The sequence below is a fragment of the Chelonia mydas genome, chromosome 3 (assembly GCF_015237465.2).
Source record: "Chelonia mydas isolate rCheMyd1 chromosome 3, rCheMyd1.pri.v2, whole genome shotgun sequence".
Taxonomy (NCBI): Eukaryota; Metazoa; Chordata; order Testudines; family Cheloniidae; genus Chelonia; species Chelonia mydas.
Window position 1 is genome coordinate 128,715,770 of NC_057851.1, and position 14,599 is coordinate 128,730,368.

At 37.4% G+C, this 14,599-nt stretch overlaps 1 protein-coding gene across 2 annotated transcripts in view; it reads right to left on the reverse strand.

Annotated features, from left to right (window-relative positions):
- Positions 1-14,599, reverse strand: part of PCNX2 (pecanex 2) — a 222,877-nt gene that overhangs the window by 78,406 nt on the left and 129,872 nt on the right. For both annotated transcript variants that reach the window (XM_043543302.1, XM_043543301.1), the window contains exons 22-23: positions 5,822-5,930; positions 811-940 (exon numbers count right to left, since the gene is read on the reverse strand). In XM_043543302.1, the coding sequence (XP_043399237.1) occupies positions 811-940; positions 5,822-5,930 (239 nt within the window). The remainder of the gene's footprint in view (positions 1-810; positions 941-5,821; positions 5,931-14,599) is intronic.

Genomic DNA, 14,599 nt, shown 5'->3' on the forward strand with positions numbered 1-14,599 from the left:
AGACAGTTATTTCTATATTTAAATATGTGGGAGGTGCTCAGATATCATGCTGATGTGAGGCCATATATGTGCAGCAGACGCACAAAGTGTGTTGCACTCCTCTTTGGTCTGGCCAATTCCTATTTTGGCTTACATTCTTCACGGCCTGTCCTAAACTACTCTGAGTTTCTGTGTGCTGTTCAACAGCTGCAACACTTTACTCCAAAGCTGGCTGCATGTAAATGGTGGATGAAGGAACTATATATAGTCTGTAAACTGCTTTGAGATCCTACTGGATAAAAGGCACTAAAATAAAATGTACAGAGTCATTATTAAATAATTTCTATGTTCTTAAGTTCATTTTCTTGTCCAACTAGAAGACAGAAAACTACAATAAAAAACAACCAAACATGATATCAAACTCTATGAAAGATTACCTATTAAAAATCATTGCATCAGACTCATCAGTTTGCCCATTCACATTTAGCGCTGAGAGTTCCTCCCCATCTGCAAACTGTTAAAAATTTGCTAACACTAGCTACTAAAACAATAAAGGACACTTATGATTTCCATAGCTTTGTTGCTGTCTGACTGCAGCAAATGTGATATGACATATCATATGTAAGATCCTGATAATTATTTAAGTAAATTTTAATAAATAACTAAATAAGTACAAAATATTAATACAGTAGGACCAGACCTTAACAAAAAGGTTACTCTCATATCCTGGAGCAACATGTAAAATTATCTTTTAAAAAACAAAAAAAGCAGAAATGAAACTAGTAAGAGCAAAACGTTCCAAACAGGTCTATAAAACTTTAATTGTCTTACTTGTAGTTTTTCTCCCAGAACTTGACTGGTCTGGCATAAGATGTGATAAAAATGACACTACCAAGAAATGGACTCAGTGGAGTAGAAAAGATTGAAGTGGCCAGAGTTTGTAAGAAAAGCATAGCAGAGTCTGAAAAGTTCAAGTTAAGGTAACATGAATGATTTCATCACACTTTTAAATCGTTCTTCAGACAGCCCTCACCTATTTTATTTTTATCATTTTTTCCAAGGTAGGGGAGGAAGCTCTGAAGTCATACACAACACAACTAATTATCAAAATGAGGACTGTAGCTGTTCAAACTTAAATAGTTCTAATAACGAGGGCCACATGTTTAGGTGAACAAGTTGCAGGGCAGAATAGCTGGCAGCAGAGCCACCACTGTCAGATTTCTGCCAGAGTTTCCCTGTTCCGGGGGTGGGGGTGGAGAGGTTCTCTACCAGCCTTCTCCAGCTGCTTTAATGCCATTTACACAACAGCCTTAGTGGACCAGAGAATCTGGCACAAAGATCTCTTATCCTTAATCACTCTGGGTGAATGCCTGAGCCCACTGAAGTCAATGGGAGTTTTGCCACTGGTATCAATGAGTCAAGCATTTCACCCTGTGTTTTTTCCCTCAAGAGCATGGATATATCATCAAACCTACTGGTTTGAAATGAGGCTTTCCAGCAAGTGGAACTTACCCTAGCTTTCATCAGATATTTATTATCACATACTGATTGCCTAGTAAAAATCTTCTACATATCATATTTACTGAACTGCCCACAAAGTGGGAAGAAGAGTGCAGGGGAAGTAACATAGGTAAACATGCTGGTGCATGCACGCATTCATGGTTTACTACTTTAAAAATGATTATTATATTATACATTCTAGATGTGTTGAAAACAAGTCTAGGAAACACAATGAAGAGGTGGATAAATATATAAAGAAAGATGTAACAGGAGCATGATTTAAAAGACTTGGGAACAAATTCTCATTTTAGTTACACCAGGCCCTTGAATTTCTGGAGAGAACGCTACATGCAGCCTGTTGGCATGACAGACTCAATTATCCCATTTTACACCTTACTTGGGAAAAAGGTATTTTATAAAGAACTGTACAGCTGCTGGGCAAGTATCAAAGTACTGGGATTACAACACCAATGGTGCCTCTCTGAAACCAGAATTAAGGTCCAATCACTCAAGAGCAATAGTCTTTTGACTCAGCCTATTCTAAAAATGGCCAGTATATAGATTCTGCAATCTTTGAGAAACTAAAGCTCAATTTGTAATGCATATTTTATTTTAAAACTGAAAAATATTCACATTGCAGTTTTCCAACTAAAAGTCTATTAGCCAAGCTTTGGAAGCAATATGAAGCATTTATGAACAAATATTTAGCAAGAGCTATCATTGAAAATCCTTAAACTTATTAAAAGAGAGTGATCTGGAATGGTGTCTGAGTGCATTAGTGAGTTTGCAAACTGAGCTGCCCTAAGAGGCTAAAAGTTCAAAAACCATCAGAGAGATCATACAGAAGGGCAAAAGTTTGTCAGCAAACTTCAATTGTCATATTACACTGGAATCATAACCTATACTGGTTCTGAAAGATAAAGAATTATTTGCAAGTGTCAGATAAGAGGAGTGATCAGAGGAGCTGAAAAGATGGGAGGAAAACAAGGAGCACAGATAATGACAGTCTTCTAAAGACTGCTTCAAAATAATTAACATAAAAACAGTCAATATGATGAGCTAGGACTTTTGGGACTTCACTGTGAAATGTTTACATTAAAGGTACAGCTCAAACAATAGCTACCTTTGGGTTCTCTTCCAGCCAAATGACATAATCATTATTATATGTAACTTGGAAGACAATTCTCATTTGACTTTTTGGAGAGCGGTTTTAATTAAGAGGGTCACATACATAAACAGATCAAAGGAGCAGGTAACAGGACCATGCCTTCTTTCTTTAAATTGTGGGATCTTCTGATAATATTTGTATCCTACATGCTCTACGTTTTCCAGATTTCAGGACAGGGAATTTGTTTTGTTGCACATACTTTATAATAGCTAAAGTGTTATGAATATTTACGGAAAATGATAAATAATTTTCTAATTAAGTTCATTTCTAAATATTCCTTACCTCACTTTGATGTGTAGTGTGGGAAATTATTTTTGTCTGTGATCAGATACTTTTAAATCATAGCAACTGATGTATTTTTATTAGGTTCTCTTGTGTTTGGTAGCAATGCACCGATTATGTTCAAGTATTATTATGCTACTATGGTATTAAAGTACTTTTATTACAATGAATTTAAAATTCCCATATTATGTTTCAGTTCATTTTCCCTGTGCGCCATCTTCTTTATGACTGCTGTATTCATCCCTTTGCAGAAGGCACACATAAAACCCTCCATGCTACAGAACATCCATAATACGCCCACTTGGGGCAAAGATGGACAAAGCAGATATTAGAGGCTTCCACAAATTCCCCCAAAACCTGCATGGTCTTATTTTAGGGCAGCAAGGAAGAGAAGACTAAAACTGGCTAAGGGAGAGGGCAACTGGATCTGAGTTTTGCCAGAACGAGTAGTTGTGAAATCTTACAGAGTGGTCATGGAGGGGTTATTATAAATAGGTTTCCATCTATGTGCATATATTGAAGGCTGGAATGGTGATTGCTGAGGTGTTGCACTACAGCCCGTGATATGTTGGGCTTTGGGCGGATTCCATCCCTTCCAACCCATACACACAACGTGAGTCTTAAAGGCTTCTTTTTGAGTTCAGCACTAGAGTCACAGGTCTCTGGGTGGCAGCAACTGGAAAAAGGAGATGGGGCAGATGGCTGCTGTTGGCTTCCTTCTCTGATATCAGTGCAGGAACCACAAGGCAGCAGGGGTGGCACATCCGAAACTGTGTAATCTGAAATACTAATAATTCTGCTCGTGATCCCACAGCCATTTTATTCATGTAAAGCTCCCATGGACTTCTAATTATATTACCGTCAGCAATGAGGTTGGAATTTATGGAGTTGTCTAGTTTTATGTACAACGGAAACTAAAACCATTTTAGGCTCTTAAGTCACTTACATGCTTTAGAAAATTTTATCCTACATTCATTAGTAACTGTTTGCGGGGCTGGCCCTGCTCTATAGTTCTCATATTCCCAACCAATTCACTAAGACTTCCAAAGCCCATTTGTTCACTTAAGAGTTGTTATGTAAATTATATACGTAATAGAAGCAGCAAGATGATCTCATTATCTTCACAGGTAACGTTACAATGGTTCATAGCATGGGAGGGAAAGTATTTACTATATTAAGTTATGTGGAAAAGGTTCCACAAAGCAAATAAAAATGTTAGGAAAGCACTTTTCATATGATGATGGAAATAAGTGCCATTACTAGTCTTCTGGTTTTAAGGGTCAGGAAATAGAAAATTGGCAAGTTTCAAAATGATTACTGTACGCACCAAACCTGTATACCTCTGAAAACTAAAAACTGCTTACATCAAGCACACAACAAATCCCAGTGGTCCTTAGTGTGTTCATTTGAATGCCTCTTTACATATACAGGCAAGAACATTAAAATAAATGCATGTTATGTTTGGTTTACTGTGTGATCTCTCACTGGTTTTTTTCTGGTTTTTTAAATGAAAGATATTATGTTAATGTAACATTCCGATTGGGAATTTACCTGAACGTAATGTAGTCAATTCCAAGTTATGGTTCCCAGATCAACCATACTGTGATTTGGCTCTCTTGTGCACATGTAGCATTTTTGCATTATTCTTAATGGGGATGATGCATAAAAGTTAATAGAAAATTCCATGCATATATACAAAAGGACAGAGTTATTGTTGTTGTGGGAACAGTAACTTATTCATGTGAATTCTTAACCATAACATTACATTAAGATACTGTTTTGCATTTAACAAGGATATCGTTAACTTAAATAATAGATAGCCAGTCTAAATGTACTTCAACAATAACTACATAAATCAACTAAATCCTATTCAGTAACTGCCTTACTTTAGAAAAAATCCTACTTAGGGATTTTATTAACATTAAAGTTACTGTCACTACAAAATAATTGCATTTGAAGAGAAATCTTGTTAAAGTATAATCTTCGGTTTTGAAATGTTCTGCTAAATAACTTAAAATAAACTTTTTAATTGCAATTTCTAGATAAAAATAGGGACTCAAATTAATACAGAATGTGGATTTTGATGATGGCTCTTGCTACGCCCCCTGCTTCAAAATTGGTTGGAGCCAGCTTTACTTTTACTATTAACTTTTGTTAATAATGTCTTTTTGGAATCTTTCCTTTTGGGGGCTATTGTAAGTACGTTTCCAGCTATCCTATGATATTTCATGTCTTAGAACCAAAAGTGGAAAATTTTAAAAGAAGAAAACTTCCCAACCCACTCAACAGAAAATTTGTATAAAAGAAAATCAAAGTCAGACTACGATTAAGACGGGAAAAATTTAGAAGGATGCAACAGGGAAAAACCAGATGAAGCAAATCCCTGCATTCAGACATTAGCCAGGGCTAACTGTTAAAAGGATTAACATTTTAGAGCCCAATCCTCAGGATGCTCACCACCCCACAAGAACAGCATTATAAAGAAGACAGTCCACCAAAGATAGAGGTATTGTACTGAGAATACTTTTTCTACACAAGGCACACTAAGTATTGTGCTGAGATGAGAAAGAACATTATAAGAAAAGATAATTGGCTGAATATGAATGGGGAAGAAGGAAATAGCATTAAACATCCTGGTCCAAATTCTGCCCAATTCCCCAGTTGCAATTCCTAATGCAGTCAATAGCTGCATCCAAATAACAGAGAAAAACTGGGTCCCCTCTGTCTAAGGAGACCTTATTAGAAGTAACATGGTGTCCCAGAATCAGTGTAAAATATTTTCAGTTTTTTACTAAATGTAATTATTAAATGTTACTCTCTTTGTTCAAACCCTGTAGAATCATGAACAGTGAAACTGGGAGTAAGTACAAACAAAAAATCTGTAAAGGATATGAGGTATTGAGAAGAGCTGAGCGAACACGTGAAATGAAGAGCCCCAAGCAATCTGCCAGGGAGCAATGTACGTCATAACAAACTGTAATTTTTGCAGTAGATCCCACAGCTGAAAACAAGAGAAAGAAAAAAAAATATGACATTTACAGGTATGAAGGTAATTTCAACAGTAAAATTTTAAAATTCTAAATCCTTTACAATTGTGCGTTGTATGGTAACTGTACTGGAATGAACAAAATTCAGTTTCTATTGTGCTACTTTGTTCATTGATATTAAGGTCCTGAAATAGGAAGATGCTTAATAGGAAGATGATTTAACTTTAAGTACAATTAGTCTCATTAACTTCTCAAGTGTTTAAATTTAGATACATGCTTAAGTACCTAGCTGAACTGGGGCCTAAGTGATTTTCTTTTAAAAGCATTTGTGCTCAAAGAGGGAGTAAAACTGTACCATTATGTGCTAACTTGGTTATCTTGCTAACTTATATGATTATGCATTAACTTCTATAATATTCATTTAGCACCACCAGGGAAAATTGAAGAATAGGCATATAGACAGCTGAAGAATAGGCATGTTTCTGCTAGCAGAGATTCCCTTATTAAATTGGGATCTCTTGGATCTAAATCTATACACAGCCTAATCATCGTAAGTCTTCTGAGATTTGTGTCTATCAATTTCCTTTCACGTCTTCAGATGTTCTTGTCAGAGAAACAAAAAACACATTCTGTTAAATTATACTTCTTAAGAAGTTCTAACATATTCATTTACAAAGCCAGAGCAAAATATGCTGTTCTTTTTACTGTGCATGATAATATGGTAGAAAAGGTTAGAGATAACTATGTTGGGAATAACAGTCAATCTGTAACAGGTGTTCAGTAGAGCAAACTGGGAACACTTCATACAATGTACCACACAGCCGGGACAGGATGGCAAAGAACATTGGTTTTGACTTTTGTAAAACATACATGGTGACGCTATTGCTAGCTCCCTACTCAAGAACAACACATATCTATTTCATGAAGTAGTAGATTTTTACTCTCAGCTCCCTCCGCAAAGGCCCGGAGCAGAAATTTTGTGCTGACTAGACTGGGTCATCAACAGACTCATATTGCAGTGTTGTCACCTGACAAATTATGACAAGCTTTGGCCTTCAACCAGAGTTGGTATGAAGCACACATGCACTGTATGTGAGAACAAAGCAGGAGTGTACGCAACACTTCATAACATTGTAGCAACACATCCTCAACAAGCATTTTGTACCTACTACTTATTTTGACCGACGAAATGGAAAAACAGGACATTTTAGACCTCCCAATAAAAGCCTGACAGACACAGAGGCTATGATTTCACTGCAGAGCTCATTCACGTTATCTACACCTGAGTTACTTCTCCTGAGTTAGTCTAGCTCAAGTGAGAGCATTCACACGGCAAAATAATACTTGATCTGCTGTGTCCATTCTGGCGCTGCACTCATTTATGTGTGGCACAAAGACTTGTGGACGCATATCCCATAGTTCTTGCTGCTGCAGCAAGCTGAGCTGCTCTAATGAATTCTTTCTCAATGAAGAAGTGGGAGAACTTGTCTTTCCTTTGCAGGCACACCAGCGGAACTGTCGGAATGCACTGGAGGACTAGTGGCACTTAAGGGTGGTTGTGTTAGCAGCTGATGAGTTGTCCAAACTGAGCTATAGCCTATTCCCCCTGACAGGCCAGTCAACTCAAGGTAAAAGCAACACCCCATACTTGAGTTTTTGCATGTGTGTGGGGAATGGGACTCAAGGTAGCAGCAACACTAACTATTTTTGCTATAAAGACAAGTCCAGACATCATTTGAAAAACCAGGATAGTCCTGGTAAAACCAGGTTGTATGGTCTCTCTAAAACAAATCTTCATTACCCTCCCCCAAATTTCTGTTGTGGGGCTTGGTTTGTTTGTTTTGGTACTTTAGAAATTCAGGTCTTGTCTACCTTGTTTCCTCTGTAAGACCAATCAAAGGAAGGACAAATCAAATGCACAACTACAAAATGGGGAATAATGGGTTAAGCGGTAGTAGTAACAAAAAGGAGCTGGGTGTTGTGGTGAATCAGAAACTGAATATGACTCAAAAATGTGTTACTAAAAAGTTACTAAAAAGGCTAATATCATTGTAGGAGTTAACAAAAAGTGTGTCATATATAAGGTAACATATATATATATATATATATGGGAGATAACTGTCCCACTCTCTTTGCCATAGGTGAGTCCTCAGGTGGAGTGTGTCCAATTCTGGGTGCCACACTTTAGGAAAGATGTGGAGAAATCGGAGAGAGTCCAAGGGAGATCCACAAAAGTGGCAAAGGATTTAGAAAACCTGACCTATAAGGAAAGGTTAAAAAAAATGGGCCTGCCTAGTCTTGAGAACAGAAGACTGAGAGGGACGTGATAACAGTCTTCAGATATATTAAGGGTGTTATATAAAAAACACAGTGACCAATTATTCTCCACGTTCACTGAAGGTCAGACGAGAAGTAATGCAACTTCAACAATCTCTAGAACAGGCTTCTAAGGCAGGTTGTGGACTCCCCATTGTGACAAATACGGCAATTTCCTGCAATAACTTTGGAAAATCTTGTTGTAAATCTTTAAATCAAAGTTTAAATAGCTTTGGAGTCTATTGTATTATAAAGGCAAAGTTTATGTATTATTGTGATTATCTAAATATAGCTTCTCCAGGGTGTGGTGATGTGGCCAGTGGAAACCCTGGGAAGTACTATGCGTTTCAAAGAACTACTTTAAACAATATGTCAGGCAAGAAGGAACTTTCAGGACAAACAAAATTAAGTGGGTTTCTTGGTGGTGGGGTGGGGAATACAAATTCCCACCTCCAGACCCAATCTTTTGATGCTACACCCTGAAGAGAGAACCATTGGCTGGATGATTACTTATTCACAGTATCTGCAAATCAAAGACCTAGACTATACAAAAGAAAGGGTAATCCATGTTCTGAGCAAAAGCTGTTACAAACCTGTGACCACAGAAAAACCCCTTGGTGGGGTTTGAAGGAATGAATCCTGCCAGAGCTGTAGTTGGAGTTGGGGATGATCTCTGGTAAGCCTATTAACATGTGTGTAAGTTCTTTTATAGTATTTAATATGTTTTCTCTATAACACTTTCACCTTAAGAATAAACGTGCTTGCTTAGAAAGGGCTGTGTAGTTGCTTATAGCTGTGGGCAATTATGTTGTTCATGGCCTTCAAAGAGTAGAGACAACACAGACACTGGCCTGGTTAGGCCACCTAGCTTGTTGGGGAGCTCACAGTGTAGGCAGGGAACTGTGCAGCCCTGACCTGTAACACCCATTTCTGGAGGACAGATTGGACAAACACACCTGTCAGGGATCATTTAGGTTTACTTGGTCCTACCTCACTGCAGGGGGCTAGAGGTCTCTTCCAATCCTACATTTCTAAGATTTTATGACTTTGACTGGAGGACTATGACATTAAATATGGCATGCAAGTGAAACCTGATTGAGAGTAGAGTAGACTTTTATTCAGGCTGTTTAATCCTCTGGGGTTTTTTTTTTTTGGTTGGTTGTTTAACATCTAGACATCTGAAATGCTTGACTGAACAGCTGGGGGGGGGGGGGGTCCTATCTTTTCTTAAAAGCTAACAACTTAAATTTGAAACCTTCAAAAACACAAAGTGAAACTATGGTAAAAACTACAAAGGTCTGCTTGTTTCATACTGAAAATCACAAGCCCACAAATCAGCCCAAATGCACTCAAAATGCAGTCAGCGTTCACCGAATGGTTCTCAAATGTCAGCAAACATAGTTCAAGTTTTGGGTTGTAATAAAACCTAAACTAGGGGGAGCCTCTTCCGGTTTTGTGTTTCATTCGTTTTATGAATCTCTAATATCTACACCGTCTTCCAAAACAGAAGGTTCTCAGTAGGTCTTGGCTCTCTGCTGCCTGTCACCCACAACCTCCACTGCTACTTCTGCTAGAAGGAGAAAGGATGCTCTCTCCATCCAGCCACTTCATAAGCTCAATGCCCTCTTCCTCCAGAAGCAAAGAGGAGGACAAATCAAAAAGAACTGTTCTCCCCACTGGCCATTTCCTGAACTTTCTGCTATTTGCCATCACACAACTAATGATTCTTAGAGATGGCTGGTGGAGTGTGTTACCAATTTCAAAAAAATTACATGTAAAAAGGGAAATTCTAGTGAGTTTTCCTTATTCTGCAGAATCCCTTAATAATGATGTAGCCTCTAGCACTTTTCATAATCTGACAATATTTACCAGAGGAGTTGTCACCTTCATTCATTAAGCAACCACAATATAAAGAATCAGGAGCTAAAGAGTTTCCTTTGCCAGATCAACCTGAACAGGTTTTATTCATCACTTGTTTCACCTAGATCAGAAATTACACCAAATACATTCTTCTATGCCTAGCCTGAGAACTCAAAGGATTTACACAATGATGATATTTTTGCTTCAGAAAGATACTGAAGCAGCTAAAATTTGCCTCTCCAAACACAATCCTCAACCACACAAGCAATATCATTGACTTCTACTGGTAGCACTCATATATCATTCTTCAATTAAAGATAAGGTGCTGCCAATTTAAAAGAAAAGGTTACAATTTTTGTAAATGACCAGAAATATATAAACTTACACTTACTAAAGCTTTCCTTTTATTTTGGCTGGGAAAGTTGGTAATTAAACTTGCTCTTAATAGGTTTACTGTAATATTAGATCACAAGAATGAAGTCTCTTATCTGTTGTGAAAGCTGCTTTTTTTTTTTAAAAAAAAAATACTATGCTGAATTTTTGCCGATAAGCAGAAGAAACTCCATGACCTCTCCCTCGGAGCTGCATAAAGGATGGAGTTTCTAATTCAGACTACCTCTATCCCAATATGGGGTGGGTTAGCAAAGCATATTCTTTAGATCTTGAGTGTTTTGTACAGTTCACTAAGCAGAGGAATTAAATACTATTTAGGGGATGTAAAGTTTTAGTGTTCCCAGATGTTACTCATCTGATAGGTTTGCACAGCAACCAGTTTCTTGCTTTTCAATTAGTAAAAATTACTAATATATTCAGTGACTTTAAACTACTGCATTCCTTTCGCTGTAAGTAAGAAAGCAGAACAAATAGATTTTATTTATATCTATTTTATACAGACATGCACTTTATTATACTGATCATCTTTAAAGTCTTCTGTATGGTAAAGCTGCTAACAACTACAAAATTCTTCCTCATAAGAAATACCTTCTGAGTTAAATGTACATCAAAGGAAAGAAGAGCTAAAGGCCCTGATCTGTAAAGATGTTTTTTTGTGTATGACTATTTTTGCCTTGTTGTACATACCAGATAAAATTCTGTGGGTTAATTCAATAGCAAGATTGCATAATTACAGTTACTTACATTAAAGTTGTCTTGCAGCATTTGAAATACATTTTTGTTTGTTTAATTATCTCCTTGTCTCAGGTCTGGTGGGCTTCTAGCATCAGTGTAGCAAGTATTAGTTCATTTAATAAACTGCGATTGAAGTTGATAAGGATACTTTGCAAGGCGTCTACCTTGCAAAAGTTTTTGCCCGCATGGACCTTTCCACCTGTGTGACATCCAGTGAGAATTTGTGTGGGCTAGATATCTTTGTAGGACTGGGGCTAAATAAAGCATAAAAATTGAATTTATCTCCCATATTTAATTGTTGTAAAAATTTGTTGGTTAAAACAGAAAACAGTTTAAAATATATTTGTATGCTTCGTGTGCAACACAAATCGCCTCTAAAACCAGAGTCTTTAAATACAGAAACAATTTTTACTCCACTGGAACTGGATGCCTTAGGGTTCCACTTCTTAAAATTTCAGTTTAGGCCTGGAGGATTCTGGGCTCAGACTTTCTAATGTTTCTTTGGCATTTAATTTTCCACATGTTCTAGCAGTTCTACTTGACTGACTGGTACCATATTATGTGTTTGGACTAAAATCTGTATTTGTAGGCCTAATTATTTGTACTGTATCTTCCTGTTTATATATGAACATATTTCCATATAAATTAACAAAAATATTTCTTTTTTTTTTTTTAAAATGGTCAACTTTTTTTATGTGGTAAATACTAAATTAAAACCGGCTGAAACTATTGTTTGTTTGTTTTTGTTATACTGACATTTGCAACAGAGCTGATTATGTCCCCAGTTCATAGCCTAATGTCATTTGAAACACATGCCTCCTCTGAAATCTTGGAAAACAGGATTTACTGGAAATAGTAATACTTTACAGTGCTACTGCCACAAGCCATTATAACATTCTGTTGGCATAATTTGAATAGAAAAATCAATTTGAATCAGCAACAAACCCCTGTTTGCATCTGCAAAGCTTGAAGCCGTTATTCTGTATGATTACATGATGCTCACCTAAATGAGACATGTACCATTAATGCATTAATAGAGTGCTCACTATTTTAATAAAAAATGGAAGAAGGAAACTGAGTTAACATTTATCCTCTTCAGAGGTTACCTTGTTAATTCTTGCTATATAATGTGGTTCAACAGCAAATTAAAAAAACGGATACATAAAAATACTTGTTATTAATCTCATAAATCTTTTTTAAAAATGCAACATATCAGACAGGGAGGGAGGATGATCAGTCTGGGGTACTGGGAGTTGTGCCATCTAAGCTCTATTTGTGACTCTGTCACTGCCTTGCTGTGTGATTTTAGGCAAGTCACTTAACTTTGCTGCATCTGAGTTTATCATCTGTAAAGGTTTCAGAGTAGCAGCCGTGTTAGTCTGTATTCGCAAAAAGAAAAGGAGTACTTGTGGCACCTTAGAAACTAACAAATTTATTTGAGCATAAGCTTTCATGAGCTACAGCTCACTGCATCTGTAAAGTGGCTATTACATTTACCTAACACACAAGCATGCTGTGAGGGTTTATCATGGCAAAGTTATCTGCATAACGCTAATAATCTGCTCTCTACACATGCTGATCTCCCACTGATATCAACAGGAGTTCAACATACAGTGAACTCCATCCCTTTGCAGGGGGCCCTGCAAAAGTCCTCCACAACCTATAAGCCCCACAGCACCTGGATATGGATGGCAGAGTGACTACATGCAGGTCTTCTGCATTCCTTGTGTACCAGAGAAGTGCGAAATTTGCAGGATGGGTGCGTTTCACCAATAGGGACGGAAGAGGATCTATGTAAAGATTCACCCTTAAAGATCGGAGACAAGTCTTCTGCCTTTAATGTTTGTAGGGTCCTTTGAAATTTACAGATGAAAGGCACAGTATAAAAACATACAGCAGTAACATCAGTCTTCCAAGCTCTGTAATCTTAGTGCCACAGAGCGTAATAAATTTATCTGGCAGAGAATGACATAAGCAGCAGTAGACAAACCATGCATGTCTTATCTTGGGGAAATGGCAATTTTCATTCCTGTAGAAAGAAATCCATTGCTTGTGGGTGAAACTAAAAAGCTTTCCCAGTGATTTGAAACTAGCCAGTGCAGCCTACAAAATGGGCAGGGTTAGCTAGAATAGGCCAGGTGGGAGATGCATTGATTTAGCATTTCTCCTGGGGTGTATCTATGAGCATGGCTACTACGGAGCACCTCTTGGAACTAAAAAGTGTATTCCCCAGCTGGAGCTTGGGGAAAGCTTGGTGATCACCTTTGTTAAGACCTGATGTAAAGAGCTGCACAGAAGAAGCCATTTGTAGTGCACATCATATTTCTGAGTGCCATCTACTGGCACCTAATTTTTAGCTATTGACAAATACGATACAGAATACTAATAACAACAACCGTCTCTCCCCTGGAGAGTTGCTACCCCCATCAGTACAGTGTGTGCGTGTAAAGTGTACCACGCTATACTGCTAATGGTGTGTTTGTCCCATTTTTATGCATTGCCTTAGTTCCTTTTTTTAAAAAAAAAAACCTTAAAATTCGGGGACTGTGTCAGGAAAAAAGTCTAATGTGGAGGTCAGTGATGGAAGGACGAATGAAAATAAGTTAAACTACATCTCCAATATAAAAAAGGAAACATGAACTGCTAAACTCAGGGATTATCCTGTCAAATATCAGATGTAGCCTTGGGTATTTTTGCTCAACAGAAAGTGTCTTATCAGGGACTTATATGCCAGATATCAAAAAGTTGAGGAAACAGCTGTGAGCTAAGAGGTTGCAGCTGATTAAAACACTGGATTTTAGTATGCACGAAAGGCCAGAAATGGATTAGAATCTGAATTAATGATTTAGTGCCAGAAGCTTTTAATTGAAAGATCAGAATTACGGAAGGGGACTGAAAACTGGAAGGGAAGAAGATAAGAATCAGGATTCTGTCTTACAGTAGTAACTAAAATCACAGAAGCTTGCAGGTTAACCACAGGTTCTGTAGTCTGTATCCACAAAGACAATCCAAAAGGTCCAAAATGTTAATTAGTGGGCTATAGCAAAGCAAGAAAATGGTCAAGGATAACACTGTCATAAAATGGTGAAAAATAAGACGATATGCATAAATTTCACTCTCCTTGAGGGAATCATGGTAAGGATGTTAAATTCTTACAAAATTAAGCCTAATCTGAACAAGTTTGGCAGGTTGTTACTGCCTGGCTCTCTTAGTTGGAGTTGCTGTGACATGAGGATCATCTTTCAGTAATACATGACATATGGTACTAAAGCAAAGAGAGGTTATATTAAAAAAGCAAACCATTAAAAATAAAAAGTGACAAAATGTGGACTTGTTACTACTCTGAAAATTCACGGGAGATGTGGGGGTGAAACAGATT